Consider the following 21,193-nt stretch of genomic DNA (forward strand, 5'->3'; position numbering starts at 1 on the left):
CAGTCAGCAAATAAACCAACCAGACACTAGTTCCTTAGGTTCTTAATTCCACTAAGTGCTAAACTTTAAAAATATGTTCTTATTAAAGAAAGTCTGATTTTAAAAACTGCAGATTTATAAAAAAGATAAACGCATTTGCGTTAAAAGTTTTATATGAAAGGGGGCAGGGAGAAAGAAGAGGGGGGAGGGGGGAATTTTGAAAGGATTTTTTTTGAAAAATTTTAATGAAATTACATAAGTTTCTCTACCACATGAAGAGGAAAAGAAGCAAACAAACACTCTGCATTTATTCACTGAGGAAACACGACTGAATTTACCAATGCCGAATTTGTGCTCAGTTTTTCAGAAACACATGTATGGATTTTACCTGTATATGACTCCGCAACAAGCAATGCTGAAAAGATGAAAAATATAAAAAGAACTCCACTTGAATAAATACAAGTCTCAAGTATCTAGCATAGTTCCATCTTGTTTCAATAGGAAATCCTCAACACAAGATTTCACATTCAGCTGTTAATCAACTAACACACTATCTTCTCAGGAAAAGGGTCACTGCACAACACCTGTAGCAGAAAATTTTTACAATTTGATTTAAGATTTCTAATGAAATTGGATTAGCTTTCCAATGCATGGTGCTTTTCATACTTCCATTTAAAAGCTGTTACTAAAGGAGCTTTAAAAGGTTAAGGCTCAGGGCAGGGATAAACAGCTGAGGCTATGCGGAGAACTCAAAGCCTGGAGGCTAACCAACTTCAAATCATCTGTGAATGATGATTTTCACAACCACCAACCATACCAAGCCCCTCATCTCAAGCATAGAGCCAAACCACGATCAGGCAGAAAACAACACACAGCTGTCTGCAGTTGGGCCCACCTATAATTAACTAGCACACTTATATTTTAGGGCTACTGAAGGTATACACACTATACGCACTAACTATCAACAACTAACAAAACTGAGAGATCAAACCTTTACTACAAAAAGCCTCTTTTTCTGATTATTTAGAAAAGGAATTTTATTAAGGAAGTAATGTTGAAAACGGCTATTGCTACCTCAAAAAATGTATTAGGATATTCTTTGTCCCTTCAGAAAAGCTCACTACATGTCTGAAAACAACAGCCAAGTCACAGAAGGCCAGTCACTCTGGGTAATGTGCTATACCGGGACACACCCACCTGAGACCAAGTAAGGCGAACACGGCGCTGCGTGCCTTTAAGCACGGGATTTAATTAATCTCTTCTGAATACCAGGTTTCTCACTAGTCACATGGAGTCACAGTATCTGTCTCACAGGACTGTTGTGGAAGTTAAGTGAGATGAGGCTTATATAGCAATAATTGGACCTCGGATAAACCTCACTGGCTACGATACTGCTGCCGTACAAAACTGAGATGAGGCATATATGTTTAAAAGTAGCAAGATTTTTTTCAACTATTAGAAGCACATTCTTCCCATCTCACCTCTGAAGAGAGCAAATATTTGAAATTAGGCGGCATTTTTAAAAGGATACTAACATTTAGTGTAATGTTAATCATTCATCTCCCTTCCACAACTGAAAAAAATACTAGGAATCAAAGGTAACTTTAAAAATGAGGGAATGGGGTAACAGGCAGCCTACACACTACTATGGAAAGTAAAATTAACCTTTGTTGCCCCAAATCATCTTCTCTTCAGTTTAACATTTAACAACTGTCTCTTCATTCATCTCATAAAGATTTTCCGAGGGACCCTCTAAGCTGTGAAAGATGCTAAATTCATAAGGCACTAATGGAGAGAATCCCAACAGTCATGGAGCTGATACGTAATTTCAGAAGATTCCCTTGGTACTTCAGAGTGCTAAGAAAGTCAATAATCTGGTACGTTTTTGTAACTGATGTTAAACCTAAAGGGACAACGGGCATAAAATAAGACTACTCCAGACTAATGTGCATATATGATCACCCTACCCATGATACCACCTCCAAATAAAATGCATGCAAATGACATTTTGCTTCAGAAGTAAAATAACTTTGTTCCTTTTTGGTGAAAGGAAGGAAGGGAGGGGAGGAAAGAGGTGGGGTGGGGAAGGAGGGAGGGAGGAGAAGAGAGGGAAGAAAGGGAGGGAAAAGGAAGGGAGGGAAGGGAGTAAAGAGAAAGAGAAGGAAGGAAGGGAGGGAGAGAGGGAAGAGAGAAAGGGAGGGATGGAGGAAAGAAGAAAGAGAGAGGGAGGGAGGGAGGGAGAGGGGGAGGAAGGGAGAAAGGAAGAAAGCCTAGTGCCCAGATCTTGGTTTCTAATACCATTCTCCAATAAAAGAAACCGGGCTCCTTGAGAAATGGATGATGATTTTAAAGCTCAGGCAGGAAATATCAAGATGAGGCTGGACTATCCTGTAGTGCTTACTTAGTAAAGGAACACAGGGCTGGAACAAAACAGAACAAACACAATGATGGGAATACATCAAAGGGACAGATGATCTGACTGAAGTAACTCTCAATTTGGAGTTGGAACAATCTGAGCAACAAGGTAGTACTGAATTAAAATCCAAAATATAGCGGGGGAGACAAGATGGCGGGGAAGTAGGAGGCGGCGCTGTTTCAACCTATACCCTAAAGTGAGCTGATGACCTACCAAAGAACTCCGATCACCCATGAAATCAGCCTGAGATGAGAATTATACACGTCTGGATCTCTAACAGGGGCAGAAGATGCCAGTGGGCAGGAAAAGTGGAATGGGAACGTCGGACTGATATCGGAAGATAAACAAAAGGGGGAGGGAGCCACCAGAGGCGACCCATTGGAAAGTAATACCCCAATACGAGAGTGCCCTGCGTCTGGGGACCAGCATTAACTTGGAGTCTGGTTGAAAGCACTCAAAAAGAGCAAAGGACCGTGGGGGGAAATTGTGGGAATCGGGGCAGTTGGGGACAGGGGCTTAAGTCCCTGGACCCAGGACAGCCACCCCTGGCGCTGAGCCAGAGAGAGTGTGGCGGAGAAACCAGGTCTCAGTCCCTGAGCCGCCAGTGTGCCTGAGAGCATGTGGAGTCCGGCTCCCGTGAGGGGCTGGGAGCCTCACCAGCCGGCAGAAGCACAGCATTTTTCCAGTTTCCATGCGAATGCCATGCCACGCTATCAGTGTCTTGAGTTGCACCCCGCACCCTCCCCTGAGAGAGGTGCACGCAGGCGCCAGCCCGGTGCTCTTGGACCCAGAAAGACCAGGCACTCCCAGCCTGGGCCAGCGGGAAAATCTCAGTGTGCGATCATTGCTTGGAACCTCTCTGGCGGTCTGGAGCTACCCAGACAGCCGCCGCTGTCATGGTTTGGGTACAAGCAGGAGTTCCTGCGTCCCCAGGGACCACGACTCGGAACGTGCTCTGCCAGTGGCCGAGGAGGAACTTATGTGCTCTGGAGCACCCAGCGGGGAATAGACTGAGGCTTCTCTCTGAGAGGGAGGTCCGGGTGAAGTTTGCTTTCCTCCAAACCTCCAAAAACCATCAAAAGCTGTCAAGGCAAGAGAAAAAAAAAAACGAACAAACAAACATAAAGACCTCCAGAGAACAAAAGCCTGAAAAACCGGTTTCCTCAGAGCCCAAACTCTTGAGGGGGCAGGAGGACTTAACTCAGGGAACATTGCCTAAAAACCCACGTGGCAGACCCCTCCCCCAGAAAGCCAACCAGGGAAAAAAAAAAAGACAACAAGAGAACAAACACCACTACTTCATAGATACAACTTTTATTTGTAATTCGTTCCCACTATTCTGGTTCTTTTTTTTTTTTTTTTTGTATGGATAATTTTTTAACCTATTTACCATCACAGTGAGATGTCCAGTACATCAAATTCCATAATAACCTTTTAACCTGAACTTTGATACATATACCCGTGTTTTTCTTTTGCTTTTCTATTTTTTTTATTTTAGTTTAGTTTACTTTATTCTTTTATTTTTATTTGTTAACATTCAAATAGAGTTAAACTTCAAGGTAATCCCGTTTCCCCAATCAATGCTACCCCTATAGGTAAACCAATTTTTAATTGCCCTTTATCTTAGGAAAGTTGAGTCCTTTAACAAAGATATCAAGATACATCCAGGAAGAATCAAAATAACCTTCCTCGCCCACACTGAGAATTTATAACCACTCTCCCATCTTTTTCTTCCACCAGTGTTTCTGTGTATTTGAGTTTGTCCTGAGAGTATATAAATCTTATTCTTGGGGTTCTTTTTGACGAGGTTCTTTTTTTTTTTTCTTTTGCCTATATATATATATATATATATATATATATATATATATATATACATACACACACACATACATACATATATATATATATTTTTTCCCCTCTTGTCATATACTTTTATCAGTCTTTTTGTTTGTATACATCATAAATCTTACCTTGGGGCCCATATGGGCTGAGCCTTCTCTTTTATCTTTTTTTTCCTGTGTCTCTCTTTTTTCTTTTTCTTTTCTTTTTTCTTTCTTTTTTCCTTCATTTGGGTGGGGACTCGTGATTGCTCAGAAGCGTTCCAGGGTGCACCCTGACTGCACCATGGTCAATACATCCAGCTACATCCATTCAGCCATCTCTCACCAAAATGACTAGGAGAAGGAATGCCCAACAGAAGAAAAATACAGAGGATGGGCCTTCTGCAACAGAGCTAATGGCTATCGACATAGACAATATGTCAGAAAGGGAATTCAGGCTAACAATTATCCAGGCAATAGCTAGGTTGGAAAAAGCCATGGATGACCAAATGGAATTGATTAGGGCAGAACTGAAAGCCACCAGGGATGATGTTCACAATGTTAGGGCAGAACTGAAAGCCACCAGGGATGATGTTCACAATGCTCTCAATGAGTTCCAATCTAATCTAAATTCTCTAAAAGCTAGGGTAACTGAGACAGAAGATAGAATTAGTGATCTGGAGGACAAACAGAAAGAGAGAAAGGATCAGGAGGAAGCCTGGAACAAACAGCTTAGAAGCCACGAAAACAGAATCACGGAAATAAATGATGCCATGAAACGTTCCAACGTCAGAATTATTGGAATCCCTAAAGGGAAGGAGAAAGAAAGAAGTCTAGAAGATATAGTGGAACAAGTTCTCCATGAAAATTTTCCCAATCTCGCGAATGGAACCAGCGTTCATGTACTAGAGGCAGAATGGTCTCCCCCCAAGATTATAGATTCTCTAAAGTCCTCGAGACACCTAATAGTAATAATGAAGAATTATAATTGTAGGCAGGCCCTCTTGAAGGGAGCTAGGACAAAGAAGCTCCTTACGTACAGAGGAAAGCCCATCAGAATAACGTCAGACCTGTCCACAGAAACCTGGCAAGCCAGAAAGGACTGGCAAGATATATTCAGGGCACTAAATGAGAAGAACATGCAGCCAAGAATACTTTATCCAGCAAGACTGACATTCAAAATAGATGGAGAGATAAAGAGTTTCCAAGACCAGCAAGGCTTAAAAGAGTATGCGACCACCAAGCCGACACTGCAGGAAATATTAAGGGCGGGTTCTATAAAAGAGGAAAAATCCTAAGAATACCATTGAACAGAAATATAGAGACAATCTACAGAAAGAAAGACTTCAAAGGTAACACGATGTCAATAAAAACATATCTATCAGTAATCACTCTCAATGTGAATGGCCTACATGCGCCCATAAAACGACACAGGGTTGCAGACTGGATAAAACGACAGGACCTATCCATATGTTGTCTACAAGAGACCCATTTTGAATCTAAAGATACACCCAGACTGAAAGTGAAGGGATGGAGAAGCATCTTTCATGCCAATGGGCCTCAAAAGAAGGCCGGGGTAGTGATTCTCATATCAGATAAATTAGATTTTAAACTAAAGACTGTAGTCAGAGATACAGAAGGACACTACATAATTCTTAAAGGGACTATCCACCAAGATGATCTAACAATTGTAAATATCTACGCCCCCAATATGGGAGCAGCCAATTACATAAGAAAACTATTAATCAAGATAAAGAGTCATATTGATATGAATACATTAATAGTAGGAGATCTTAACACGCCTCTCTTAGTAATAGACAGATCATCCAAGCAGAAAATCAATAAAGAAACAAGAGAATTGAATGACACATCGGACCAGATGGGCCTCATAGATATATACAGAACATTCCACCCTAAAACAACAGAATACTCATTCTTCTCAAGTGCACATGGAACCTTCTCCAGAATAGACCACATACTGGGTCACAAATCAGGGCTCAAGTGATATCAAAAGACTGAGATTATTCCCTGCATATTCTCAGATCACAATGCTTTGAAACTGGAGCTCAATCACAAGGAAAAGTTTGGAAGGAACTCGAACACCTGGAAGCTAAAGACCACCTTGCTTAAGAATGCTTGGATCAACCAGAAGATCAAAGAAGAACTTAAACAATTCATGGAAACCAATGAGAATGAAGACACTTCAGTCCAAAACCTATGGGATACAGCAAAGGCGGTCCTAAGGGGGAAATACATAGCCATCCAAGCCTCCATCAAAAAAATTGAAAAATCCAGAATACACCAGCTGTCTCTACACCTTAAAGAACTGGAGAATCAACAACAAATTAAACCAACTCCACACATAAGAAGGGAAATAATCAAGATTAGAGCAGAGATCAATGAGGTAGAAACTAGAGATACAGTAGAATGTATCAATGAAACTAGAAGCTGGTTTTTTGAAATAATCAGTAAGATCGATAAACCATTGGCCACACTAATCCAAAAGAAAAGAGAGAAAGCTCAAATTAATAAAATTATGAATGAAAAGGGAGAGATCACAACTAACACCAAGGAAGTAGAAACAATCATCAGAAGTTATTATCAACACTTATATGCCAATAAGTTAAGCAACCTAGATGAAATGGATGCATTCCTGGAAAACTATAAACTCCCAAAATTGAACCAGGAAGAAATTGACAACCTGAATAGACCGATATCTAGTAATGAGATTGAAGCAGTGATCAAAAACCTCCCAAAAAACAAGAGCCCAGGACCTGGCGGATTCCCTGGGGAATTCTACCAAACTTTCAAAGAAGAAATAACACCTGTTCTCCTGAAGCTGTTTCCAAAAATTGAAGCAGAAGGAAAACTTCCAGACTCTTTGTATGAAGCCAGCATTAGCCTGATTCCCAAACCAGGCAAAGACCCTACCAAAAAGGAGAATTTCAGACCAATATCACTGATGAACATGGATGCTAAGATTCTCAACAAGATCTTAGCAAACAGGATCCAACAGCACATTAAAAAGATTATCCACCATGACCAGGTGGGATTCATCCCTGGGTTATAAGGATGGTTCAACATTCGCAAATCAATCAATGTGATAGAACAAATCAATAAGAGAAGAGAGAAGAACCACATGGTCCTCTCAATTGATGCAGAAAAAGCGTTTGACAAAATCCAGCATCTGTTCCTGATTAAAACAGTTCAAAGTATAGGGATAGAGGGAACATTCCTGAGCTTCATAAAATCTATCTATGAAAGACCCACAGTAAATATCATCCTCAATGGGAAAAAGCTCACAGCCTTCCCGTTGAGATCAGGAACACGACAAGGATGCCCACTTTCACCACTTTTGTTGAACATAGTATTAGAAGTCCTAGCAACAGCAATCAGACAACAAAGAGAAATAAAAGGTATCCAAATTGGCAATGAAGTCAAACTCTCTCTCTTCGCAGATGACATGATTCTTTATATGGAAAAGCCTAAAGACTCCACCCCCAAACTACTAGAACTCATATAGCAATTCAGTAACGTGGCAGGATACAAAGTCAATGTACAGAAATCGGTGGCTTTCTTATACACTAACAATGAAAATACAGAAAGGGAAATTAGAGAATCGATTCCATTTACTAGAGCACCAAGAACCATAAGATACCTGGGAATAAACCTAACCAAAAAGGTAAAGGATCTGTACTCGAGGAACTACAGAACACTCATGAAAGAAATTGAAGAAGACACAAAAAGATGGAAGACCATTCCATGCTCTTGGATCAGAAGAATAAACATTGTTAAAATGTCTATACTGCCTAGAGCAATCTATACTTTTAATGCCATTCCGATTAAAATTCCACTGGTATTTTTCAAATAGCTGGAGCAAATAATCCTAAAATTTATATGGAACCAGAAGAGACCCCCAATTTTGGGAAATGTTGAAAAACAAAAATAAAACTGGCTACATCACATTACCTGATTTCAAGCTTTACTACAAAGTTGTGATCACCAAGACAGCATGGTACTGGCATAAAAACAGACACACAGACCAGTGGAACAGAGTAGAGAGCCCAAATATGGACCCTCAACTCTATGGTCAAATAATCTTCGACAAAGCAGGAAAAAATATCCAGTGGAAAAAAGACAAAAAAAGACCAAAAGTCTCTTCAACAAATGGTGCTGGGAAAACTGGGCAGCTATATGTAGAAGAATGAAACTTGACCATTCTCTTAGACCGTACACAAAGATAAACTCGAAATGGATAAAAGACCTCAACGTGAGACAGGAATCCATCAGAATCCTAGAGGAGAACATAGGCAGTAACCTCTTCAATATCACCCACAGCAACTTCTTTCAAGATATGTCTCCAAAGACGAAGGAAACAAAAGCAAAAATGAACTTTTAGGACTTCATCAAGATCAAAAGCTTCTGCACAGCAAAGGAAACAGTCAACAAAACAAAGAGGCAACCCACAGAATGGGAGAAGATATTTGCAAATGACAGTGCAGACAAAAGGTTGATATCCAAGATCTATAAAGAACTTCTCAAACTCAACACACACAAAACAGATAATCATATCAAAAAAATGGGCAGAAGATATGAACAGACACTTCTCCAATGAAGACACACAAATGGCTACCAGACACATGAAAAAATGTTCATCATCACTAGCCATCAGGGAGATTCAAATTAAAACCACATTGAGATACCACCTTACACCAGTTAGAATGGCCAAAATTAGCAAGACAGGAAACGTGTGTTAGAGAGGATGTGGAGAAAGGGGAACCCTCTTCCAGTGTTGGTGGGAATGCAAGTTGGTGCAGCCACTTTGGAGAACAGTGTGGAGATTCCTCAAGAAATTAAAAATAGAGCTTCCCTATGACCCTGCAATTGCACTACTGGGTATTTACCCCAAAGAAAGACATGTAGTGAAAAGAAGGGCCATCTGTACCCCAATGTTTATAGCAGCAATGGCCACGGTCGCCAAACTGTGGAAAGAACCAAGATGCCCTTCAATGGACGAATGGATAAGGAAGATGTGGTCCATATACACTATGGAGTATTATGCCTCCATCAGAAAGGATGAATACCCAACTTTTATAGCAACATGGACTGGACTGGAGGAGATTATGCTGAGTGAAATAAGTCAAGCAGAGAGAGTCAATTATCATACAGTTTCACTTATTTGTGGAGCATAAGAAATAACATGGAGAACATAGGGAGATGGAGAGGAGATGGGAGTTGAGGGAAATTGGAAGGGGAGGTGAACCATGAGAGACTATGGACTCCGAAAAACAATCTGAGGGTTCTGAAGGGGCAGGGGTGGGAGGTTGGGGGAGCCAGGTGGTGGGTATTAAGGAGGGCACGTATTGCACAGAGCACTGGGTGTGGTGCAAAAACAATGAATTCTGTTATGCTGAAAAGAAATTAAAAAAAGAAAAAAAAATCCAAAATATAAAATAGATATTCGTGGGACGCCTGGGTGGCTCAGTTGGTTGAACAACTGCCTTCGGCTCAGGTCATGATCCCGGAGTCTCAGGATCGAGTCCCGCATCGGGCTCCCAGCTCCACCGGGAGTCTGCTTCTCCTCTGACCTTCTCCTCACTCACGCTCTCTCTCACTGCCTTTCTCTCAAATAAATAAATTTTTAAAAAATAAATAAATAAATAATAAAATAAAATAAAATAGATATTCGTAAGTAAATACTGATATAAATAAATGTCTGCATAAAGTGATAAATGAGAGAGAAGAGACAAATCTCCAGGCAGAGGAATTACAAAAAATTTTATGTAGAAGTTTCACTCTCAACAAGATGGGCTTAAATTCGTGCTGTGCATAGCCACTTCCTTCCAGAGACTACAGTATAAAAAGGAAGGGGAGAACAAAAAAAAGTATTTTGCATTGAAAACCCCTAACCCTACCTCCACCAAATGATTAAGGTTAACATTCACAGTGATAAATCATGTCAACAGTATGTACCCTTGACAAGATGTGATGAAGATGGCTCTTTACCTCTGCGGTCTTCTTCCCCAAAAGACGTAACCCCAGTCTATGGGTAAAATATCAGACATCCTACAAAACACCTGATGAGTGCTCTTTAAAACTGTCAGGATCACCAAAAACAAAGAGTCTAAAAGCCTGTCACAGCCAAGAGATACCTAAGGAGACATGACTGCTAAATGTGATATGATGTCCTAGATGGGATCCTAGAACAAAAACAAGGAAATCAGGTAAAGACTAAGGACACTTGAAAAAAGTGTGGGCTATAGTTAATTGTATCATGGGTTCATTATTTTTGAGAGATGTATCATACAAATCTAAGACATTAATAATAGGGGAAAGTGGAGGTCGAGTACATAGGAACCCCATACTATCTTTGCAATTTTTCTGTAAATCAAAAAGTATTCTAAATTTTTAAAAATATCTAGTAAGAAATAAATTATGATGTTTAATATACAAATTAAAATTATGACCCTCATTTTGTCCCAATGTAAGTCAGTCACTCTTTTTAAAGTCTGGTGTCCCAAGGAAATGAAGGAGACCTGCCTTCAAAAAAGCTGAGAGCAGAGGCCACCTTTCAGCTGTGATTCACAGGTGTGTGTAGTTAAGTAGTTTAACTAACTTAACCCTCACAAGAACACAAAAATGGTTTGTTTTGAACCGTTTACTTATATTTTATTTCAGGCAAGAAACGGCAGATTGAATATTAATAATGCAGGCATAGCCAGAATCAAAAGTGACATTTCTCCCATTACTAGTAGGAGTTCTTTATCATCACAACACGAAGTTAAAAGCAAACGATGTGGGGCACCTGGCTGGCTCAGTCTGTTGGGCATCCAACCCTTGGCTTTGGCTGAGGTCATGATCTCAGGGTTGAGGTGCTGTGCCCCACACCAGGCTCTACGCTCAACAAGAAGTCTGCTTGTCCCTCTCCCTCTGCTTCCCCCCCGACCTTGCTCACTTGCTCTCTCTTTCTCAAATAAGCAAGTAAATAAATAAAATCTTTATAAAATATGATGTTTTTAACTAATGTAATCTGCCTAGAAGTAGCTCAAAAAAATTCACAGGCCTCCAGTGGATTTGTATTAACATAATAAACAGAAGTTAGATACATATATAAAAGACAGGTTTTGTTTTGTTTTTTTAAGATTTTATTTATTTGAGAGAGAGAGAGTGAGAAAGAATAAGGAGGGGGGGGCGGTCAGAGGGAGAAGCAAACTCCCTGCTGAGCAGGGAGCCCAATGCGGGACTCTATCCTGGGACTCCAGGATCCTGACCTAAGCCAAAGGCTGTGTCTTAACCAACTGAGACCCAGGTGCCCCAAAAGATAAATTTTTAAATAGCAATGAATTAAGGAGAGGGAACGATGGATTTATATCCATCATTATTAATGATGAACCCTGCCCTTAATGTATATTATGCAACAAAATAATAGCTAAAGATATTATGAAGCCTTCATAATTAGCACAATATATCCAGACTATAAAGATAAATCTTTATTATTTTTAATAATGTTTAAAGTCAGGTTATACCCAAACAATTATTTTATGACATTTCACAACACACAAGAACAAAAAAGAGGAAGACTTTACAGATGTTTGTAATCTGTATTCTTACATCTGTTGGATTGTTTTGAAAATGTAACACAAAAAAAGATACAGTCTCAGTATATGCTTAACAGCAAATGACTTCATTAATATAAACAATGTTCTCATTAAAATTGTGGAAGTATAACCACTGGGAAAGCAGCCACTTGGTCAGGATAAAAAGACTCCAAGGTTTAAGGGTTAGCACTGCACATGAAATTCATTTTCTCCATCATTCAAAGATAAGCAGTTGTAGAAAGGCCGATGAATCCAAAAACAATCAAAGCACTACAGGATATCACTGGTGTGGTTAATTTCATAGCAATAAGACCTTGAACAAATACAAGAATATTTAAACTATAATGAGATGCATAGCAACTACAACACTATATTTAGGTGACTTAGCTCCAGAACTGGACTACATGAGCTAGACGAGCCAGAGAATTTATTAGTGATGAGACTTTGGACGTGGTGTTAAGCTCTATGAGTTATTATTATCCCTAGAATAGTGATGAAATAGTCTCTACCTCACAGAATTAGAAGTAGTATTACAAGAGATATTTCATTACAGGACGTAGAACAACAATCGGGATATGGTAAGTACTCAAAAAAGGTTAGCTATTATTGGCCACCATTATGGGAATAATTGTGAACATCTTTGACATGACAACCAAACCCACTAATTATCTTTTTGCAAAGAACTTCAAAGTTATCAAACTCAGAAATGAATTACACATTTTTCTTTTACAAATAAATAAGATTTCCAGATCTGGGGCCTGTTCTGAGATATACTACAAAGACAGAGGTCTTGGGAGACTACTCCATCAAGATCTCCTGCTTACTTGGTGCAAGGTTATACTCATAGTGTTGGCCACAAACAGCTAACAAAAAATACATCAAAATACCTCAAAAAAATGGCATACATACCCTCAAATCAGGAGAAAAGTTGTCTGCAGAAGTCGAAATGGAATCCGATGATACTACAGAAGCTGATTTTGTATGCACTGAATTCTCTGAATGAGAAGTGGAAGCACTACAAAATACAAAAGCACAGTACATTTCAAAAATGAGGGCTTTAAGACACACTTTCAGAAATTCTACTAATTATAACTCCATTATTTACTAAAACTTCCATTGCCAACCAGTCCTACTTTGTCTATTCAAGCCTGTCTTCAAATACTGATAAATTACAAACTCCCTGTACCTGCAGGGTTAAGTATTCTTACCACAGTCCCTCTGGACTGACCCCCAGTACTCCTGAATAAACTTGGGGCTAATTCTTTTTGTTCAACCATCCACTCCTTCATCCATCCAATGAACACTCACTGAATGATCCAATATACAAAACCATTACACTAGGCTCTAAGATTTGGAGATGAATAGGATAAAAGCCTCACGTTCACAAAGTTCACAAACTGTAGCAGAGACAGACAAGTAAATAAATGGCGTGTTGTGATGACAATACTAACCCCTGTGAAACTGAAAAAGGAAGCCCCCTTTAAAATAGTCAGGAGGCAAGAAGTGAGGGATCTCTCACGCCCTACCATTCTCTGCAGTCCTCTGCATTCCCAATAGGAAGAAGCCTCCATTTTACCACCCCAGGAGGAAGAAGATTTTCTCCTTGCCTGGCAAAAGCCCTGCCAAAGAGAAGCTGTCACAACTCAGCCAACTAAAGCCACTACACTTCAAACACCAGTTTAGTCCAATGAGCTTTGTGTTTCTAACACAAAGTTTATAACTGCTCCTCTGTATCCCCCATTTCCACATAAAAGAGCATCCCTCTCCTTTGTTCTCTGGACTTGCCTATGGTTGTGCCATAATGCTCATGTCTCAAACTGCAATTCTGTTATTCCTGATAAATCCATTTTGCTGGTAATATAACTGAAAGCTTTATTTTCGAGGTTAACACACTACGAACACAGAGAGAAACACAGAGGCAGAGACAGAGAAAATGGACCGTGGGGGAAAGGCAAAGGAAGAACCCAACTTTCCCCAGGAACTTCAAGGAAGATTTCACAGAAAAGATATTCTTTGAACCGAGTCTTGAAAGACAGGAAATTGCCAAGCTGACAAACAAGTAAGGGAACTCCAAAAACATACAAACCAAAAGCACTGCAAAGATCCTGAATGATCGAAGAGCCCAGAACACTTGAGAATCTACAAAAAGTTCACAGGGCTAGAGAAGTGGAACAGATATAGGTGCCTGTCTTTCCACCTGTATCTTTCCACTAAATCAAATTCTATATAAGCCTGTCTTAAATATCTACTTCTTCCATTACATTAAGTAATCACAATTTAATTAATTTAACTACCCCAAAAGGAAGAACTGTCTTCATTTTCCACAAAATCCACCTCATTGCCTACATATACTGTTAACATGTATTATTTTTGTTAAATTCTAAAACACAGTGACAATATGCCTATACCACAAACTGAATGATTTACATCATTTCCTTTATCAGTAAAACAAAGTTAAAATCATTTAAAGTAAAAAAAAAAAAAAATGGTGGAAAAATCTCAGACACTTTGAATTGAAGCTAAAGGTTCTGATTAAAAAATATATTTTTCTAAAGCTCCACTCCCAACATATTGAATGGCTTCCTCCCACAGAAAGTCAAAATTTTTTCATCAGATTTTGATAAAATAAACCATCCTGAGATGTGAAACTAAAAACCAGATTTTTATTTTAAAATTTGTTCACCATAAACCTGCCTGTAACAATAACTAAGTTATTTCTACAATGTGAAAACCATCTTCTCCAAAAGAAACTGTCACTTCATTTTCTTGTTATATTTTTAGGCCTTACTGAGGAGTGACTATTAAAGGAGAACTATGTAGGACACGTTAAGGTGTACAACATGATGTTTTGATATATGTACACACCTTGAAATGTGAAATGAATACCACAATCAAGCCAACATAAACACCCATCACCTCACATTATTATTATTATTATTATTTTTTTTTTTTTTTTTTTTTGGTGGGGAGAAAATTTGAGATCTACCCTTTTGGCAATTTCAAGAGTATACGGTACAGTATTACTCACAACAGTCACCATGCTATACATTAGGTCCCTGGAACTATTCACATTATATCTAACACTTCTTCCCTTTTGCTCAGTATCTCCCCATCCCCCTCTTTTCAGATCTATGGTCTGAAAATACTTGCTCATATTCTGCAGGTCCCTTTTTCATTTTGTTACTTCGTTTGCTATAGAGAAATTTTTTAGTCTGATAGAGTCCCACTAGTTTATTTTTGCTCTTGTTGTGCCTGTGCTAGTGGTGTCAAGTCCAAGAAACCGTTCTAAAGCCAATGCTAAGGAGATTTTCCCTTGTTTCCTTCTAGGATTTTTAAATATTCAGGCCTCACATTTAAATGTTTAATCCATTTTGGTTTGATTATTGTATATAGTGTAACATCAGGGTTCAATTTCATCCTTTTGCATGTGGGATATCCATTTTTACCAAAACCACTGTACATTCTTGGCACCCTTTTCAAAGACAAGCTGACTATATTTGTGTGGTTTTATTTCTGGGCTCTCCATCCTGTTCTGTTGATCTATGTGTCTCTTTTTTATGCCAGGACCATACTGTTTTGATAACTACAGCTTTGCAATACAGTTTGAAGATAGGAAGTATGATGCCTCCAGCTTTGTTCTTCATGTTCAAGATTGCTTTAGCTATTTGGGGCCTTCTGTGGTACCACAGTGATTTCAGGATTGTTTTTCTATGAAAATTGCTACTGGAATTATTAGAGAATGTGTTGAATCTGTAGACCACTTTGGTCAGCATGGACATCTTAGGATTAATTCTTCTAATCCAGTTTTCTCCATCATAGTTTTACAGTTTGTACAAGTCTTTACCCTCCTTGGTTAAATTTGCTCCTAAGTATTTTACTCTTGTCAATGCTACCACAATGGAATTATTTTAATTTCTTTCTTGGAGAGTTGTTAGTGTATAGAAACACAACTGATTTTTTGCATGTTGATTTTGTATCCTGCAACTTTCCTGAATTTGTTTATTAGTTTTAACAGTTTCTTGGTAGAGCCTTTACAATTCTCCATTTGTAAGATCATGCCATCTACAAAATGTTTGGGTTTTTTAAAGATTATTTATTTATTTATTTGACACAGAGAGAGAGAGAGAGAGAGAGAGAGAGAGAGAGGACAAGCAAAGAGAGCAGCAGGCAAAAGACAGAGGAAGAAGCAGGCACCCCACAGAGCAGGGAGCCCTATGTGGGGCTCGATCCCAGGACCCGGAGACAATGACCTGAGCTGAAGGCAGACACAGAACTGACTTAGCCAACCAGGTGCCCTGAAAATGTTTGTATATATTCACACAATGGGAAAAGCATCTCTCCCAAAATAAATTCACTTAAATGGATTAAAAACGTATTCTAGTAGGAACACTTCATAACATTTTTTTCAAATGCAAACATGTATTTATTTTATTAACCATTTCAAGGTATGAGTGTAGTTGTTACTTGTTTAGACCCAACAACTTATAATATTACACAAAGGAGTAGTCACAAGAAATTCTATTATCTAATTTTATAACGTAAAGATAGAGAAACTGACAGAGAAATGTTTTCTTCCTTTCTTCTTTTTTCTTTTCTGTTGTTGTAGCCAACTTCTCACTAATTAAATGCCATCTGTGTTAAAATAACAGGTAAAATAATCAAACTTTAGGCCCAGTACTTTGAGAGACATTATTTGTTGCCTACTCCATATACATACATAACTCTTTTTTTCCTGACTTTGATTAGGGCAGTTTGTGCTCAGCCTAATATGACATGCTTGCTTTTGGCTCCCTTGTGGCCAGGAGAACCATGTGACACAACTTCGGTCAATGAGATTTAAGAGGAACTATGTTAATAGTTACAAAAATCAAAGGTTTCATAATAAAGGTGAGCAGGAACAGCAGGACAGCCCTTAACCTTTCCCATTTTCTCTCGGCTGGAACAAGAATGTAAAGCTTAGAAATACTGTAGCCATCTTGTATACATAACCAACATGCTGGCCTGCTATGAACTGGGACCCAAATAACAGGAAGAACATAAAGTCCTCATGGCATCACTGAGCAGCTGAATCCACACCAACTCCCTACTTATCGAATTTTTGTTATATAAAAAAATGAAGTTCATTTTTTTAAGATTTATTTATTTATTTGAGAGAGAGAGAGGGCATGTGCAGCAGAGAGAGGGTGCAGAGGGAGAGAATCTTCAAGCAGACTCCCCACTGAGCACGGAGCCCAATGTAGGGCTTGATCTCACAACCTATGAGATCATGACCTGAGCCAAAACAAGGGTCAGAAGCCCCCCAGGTGCCCCTGAAGTTCAATTTTTAAAAACACTGTAATGGAGTTTTTTATTCTGTACAGCCAAACACAATTCTAAATGATATGGCAATCAGCACCTCATAAAGTCTGTTTTGGACAAGTTCAAATGTGCAATACTACTTTTTAAACATATGACCTTCTGAGAGAAGATAAAATTAAAGGCAATAAAACACAATTTGGAATTATGGGTAGTGTATTACTTAGAAAAAATGATTTTGACAGAGAAGATACAATAGCATGTGCCACTGAGAAACCAAAGGGCTGTTTAAAGTCAAAGTATAAAGTAAATATATCTAACGGACATAAAATAACAAACAAAACTAGGTTCTATAACTAATAACTTGCAGTCTCAGATTCAAAGAATCAGTCCTTCAAGCAGAAGTATGGCAAATAGCTTTTAATTATTAACTTCTCTTTCCAGACATGCATAAACATGGGTAGTAGATATTATGACCCACCATGTTATATGTGAAGCAGCACTGATGTGTAGTTCTACGTGACCAGTTTACAAGAGGTTTAAAACCCCAAGCAAGCAAGTAGAGGCTGAAAGAGACAGGGGTAGAGTATATCCTAGTGCTGTTCTTGTGATGACGGCAGACACACACATGCCCATACACACAACAGAACTATTCAATGTTCTCCCAGTATAAACAGGAAGTGCTGCCCTTTATGGCCACTCAGACTGGAGATGGTCACAGACACCCTAAAATGCAGAGCTCTATTTTCAGTGTTTTTCTTTTCTTCTGTCAGATGGGCTCTGTGCATGCTTCTAGTCATCACAGGCCACTGGTATAATACAATCTAATGTCCGCTGCTCTTTTCCATTGCTCCCTTGCTTCTGTTGAGGTCAAACTCTTTATGTTGATCTTTTATGAACTATTCCACAAGCAAGCTCTGTATTTCCCTGAATTCACATCTTTGCTCATGCCATTCCAAAACAGAATGCCTCTTTATCCCCATCTATTTATTGACATCCTACCAACTCTTTAAGACCCAGTTAAAAAGCAAGCTTTCCAAGAAGTCCTCCCCTGGTGTTCCAGCTGGAGCTAAACTCTCATTCCTCTGCACTTTCACAGACTTCTGCCTATACTCTATAATTACACCTAACACTTTCCACATTAGACCAGAGTTCTTTGGTTACATGGCGTCCTCTTTTTTAAATTATAAACTGCTAGAGGATAAGAATTCTGTAACTGGCAAGGCATTTGAACTTGGAGCAAAGACTGCAGTCTGTTAACCTCATTAAGTAACCAATACCACTTTGGTCCTCACTTTTCCAAGGCCCAAAAACTTCACTGCCATCAGTCCAAACATTCCCGCCATCCTTGTCATCCTGAGCCTCTCTGCAAAAATGCCAGACCTTCCTCTCTATGTGTTTCCTCCAACCATTTGCCCTGCTCAGGTCTTCTTTCAGCTACTAACTGGTCCTAACCTTGACACCAGAGTCTATTTTAGAGTGACTCAAATGCCTCACATCTTCAACGGAATTTTCCCTCCACCTCTCTGCCTCAGCTGACCCCTCTTCCTGGGAACCCACTCCCCTGTAGCGTTTTCTAAAGGAGACTCTTCTCCACCACCTAACAAAACCCAAAGGCGAAACCAGCACTTCCCCAGCTCCACTCTCACGTTTCCACACTAGTATGACTTTTCCATTTTCACATGTAAAAGACTTCTTCCTCTTCTGGCATTGGTGTCTACAGCTTCCCTATTACTGTCATCCACCTACCTTTTAATTACTGCTTGCTCACTGAGGACTTTTTCAGTTGTCTGACCTTCTCCTCTCCAAAGCTGCTCTCTGCTCCAAAGCCATCAGGACAATTTTAACGTGGACAAGGATAAACCAGCAACAACCTACTGCAAAATTCCTCAGTTCCTACACCCCTCACCCACACTCCCACTTCAGCAATGTGCTTCTGTGGTCAACACCCGGACTTCATCACTCTGGGAACACTCAGTGTCTACAATCTTAAACTCAAGGAAACCAATCTCTGTCTACCGACAGAGGTATCCTATCCAAATATCTCACTTTCTTAACCTTTCCTTCATCTAATCTTCAACACCCTGGAGACAAATCATCTCTCAGCCCCTCCATTGGTCATTATCCTTCATGCTTCTTTGCTCTTCTTCTCCCACTCACTTCTCTCCCTATCTGGCCTGAAATGTATACTAATATTTTATAATCTCTTTGGCAAACCTTCAGCATCCTTATATCTTATCCATTGGCCATCACTGCTTTGCTAATCCCTAAATTTGGATCGATATAACTAACTGTCTTCTCTGTGCTGCAGTGTAGCTATTATGGCAGAAATCTTCAAACTGGGGTCCCTTAAGACTCAGTTAGAAATGTGAGTTAGGCCCAAGGCAGTGTTGGCATCGCATGTGTGCAACGCATCACATCCAATCAATCCAAAGTCCTATAGTGTCCACCTCCCCATCACCTCAAATGCATCCATTTTTCCATCCTAATTTTTACTGCTTTAATTCAACACCTCTTAACTGGACTATAGCAAATCACCCATCTCCTTTCTTCTACTCACCCAATATATCACCGCAAACTAATGCCAAAGCGATCCTTCAAAAACAGAGATCTTATCATATCATTCCCCTAACTTAAATTTTCAGTGATTCCTCAATCCCTCCCAAATTGAGCCCAAACTCCTTAGCATAGCATGGAAGCCTGAAGTCTTCCATGATCTGGCCCTTGTTCTGTGTAACTAGCTGTAGCTTTAACTCATCTGAAGCCATTGGGAATGGCTTACAGAGTGCCTATATCTTCTAGCCATTTCACGCCTCTGTTCCTTTGCTACCCCTGCTGATATTGCCTGCAACGTCCTTCACAGACTTCCATGCCCTCTTTGCCCCTATTCATCTTGTAGGCATGACTCTTTCTTCCTTTACTGTACACTGGATGTATTCTTATCAAAATACCTGTATACTTTATTGCCTTTAATCATCTGCAAGCTCTTCCTCTCAGATATTTTTGTTATTGTATACTATTCCAAGATTCTGTCTTTACCACAGATCATTTCCCCTCCTTGTTCTCAATAAAACACAGAAAGTGTCAAGAAAAGAATACCTGGCACATGTGTTAGTTATTATTTATGACAAATGAATATTACTGCACATGTATTATCCTCCAAGTCAGATTAGCTGCATAAATACAATTATAATGGCAAAGCTACTGTGTCACCTCTTATTAATATTATTTCTGCTCTGACATATTACAAGTAAGAATATAAATTTCCCAGTGACTGTAACCAAAGAGTTACTAAGGCCGAAAAAATAGCAAGAACTACAACTAAAGACCTAGTATTTACAAAATAAAAAGTAATTATATCTTTTGGACAGAATTAGGTTAAAAGTATTAGGAAAAATGACTATCATCATCACTATAGAAGCATGCATGTTGGTGCAATAAATGCCATTTTTTTTAAGTAGGTTCCACAGCCAGTGTGGAGCCCAATGTGGGGCCTTCAACTCATGATGCTGAGATCAAGAACTGAGCTGAGATCAAGAATCAAGGACACTTAACCAACTGAGCCCCTAGGTGTCTGTCCCACTGTGAATACCATTTAAAAATGAAGTCTGTCATTGCTATGGACTAAATTGTGCCCCCACCCCAAATTCTTTTTTTAAGATTTTATTTATTTATTTGAGAGAGACAGAGCACAAGTGGGTAGAGAGGGAGAAGGAGGCTCCCTGCTAAGCAGGAGCCTGACATGGGTTAGATCCCAGGACCCTGATCTCATGACCTGAGCTGAAGGCAGATGCTTAACTGACTAAGCCATCCGGGTGCCCCCTAACCCAAATTCTTATATTGAAGTTCTAACCCCCAATGTGACTATAACTGGAGACAAGGCTTTTAGGAGGTAATTAAGATCAAATGAGGTCATAATGTTGGAGACTTAACCCATTAAGATTAGTGGCCCTATAGGAAAAGAGAGAAAGCCCGCCTCTTCCTTTCCCCCAATTCCTTCCCTCCCCAATCCTCCCCCACCCCCAACAATGAATGTACCCAGGAAAGAGGAAAGGCCATGCGAGGACATAGCAAGAAGACAAAAA

At 39.5% G+C, this 21,193-nt stretch overlaps 1 protein-coding gene across 1 annotated transcript in view; it reads right to left on the reverse strand.

Moving 5' to 3' along the window:
* MTMR2 (myotubularin related protein 2) overlaps positions 1 to 21,193 on the reverse strand; it is a 133,093-nt gene that overhangs the window by 80,048 nt on the left and 31,852 nt on the right. The window contains exon 2 of the mRNA XM_080816167.1: positions 12,723 to 12,828. Within this exon, the coding sequence (XP_080672293.1) occupies positions 12,723 to 12,828 (106 nt within the window). The remainder of the gene's footprint in view (positions 1 to 12,722; positions 12,829 to 21,193) is intronic.

Source organism: Martes martes (assembly GCF_963455335.1).
Source record: "Martes martes genome assembly, chromosome: 10".
NCBI classification, from domain to species: Eukaryota; Metazoa; Chordata; class Mammalia; order Carnivora; family Mustelidae; genus Martes; species Martes martes.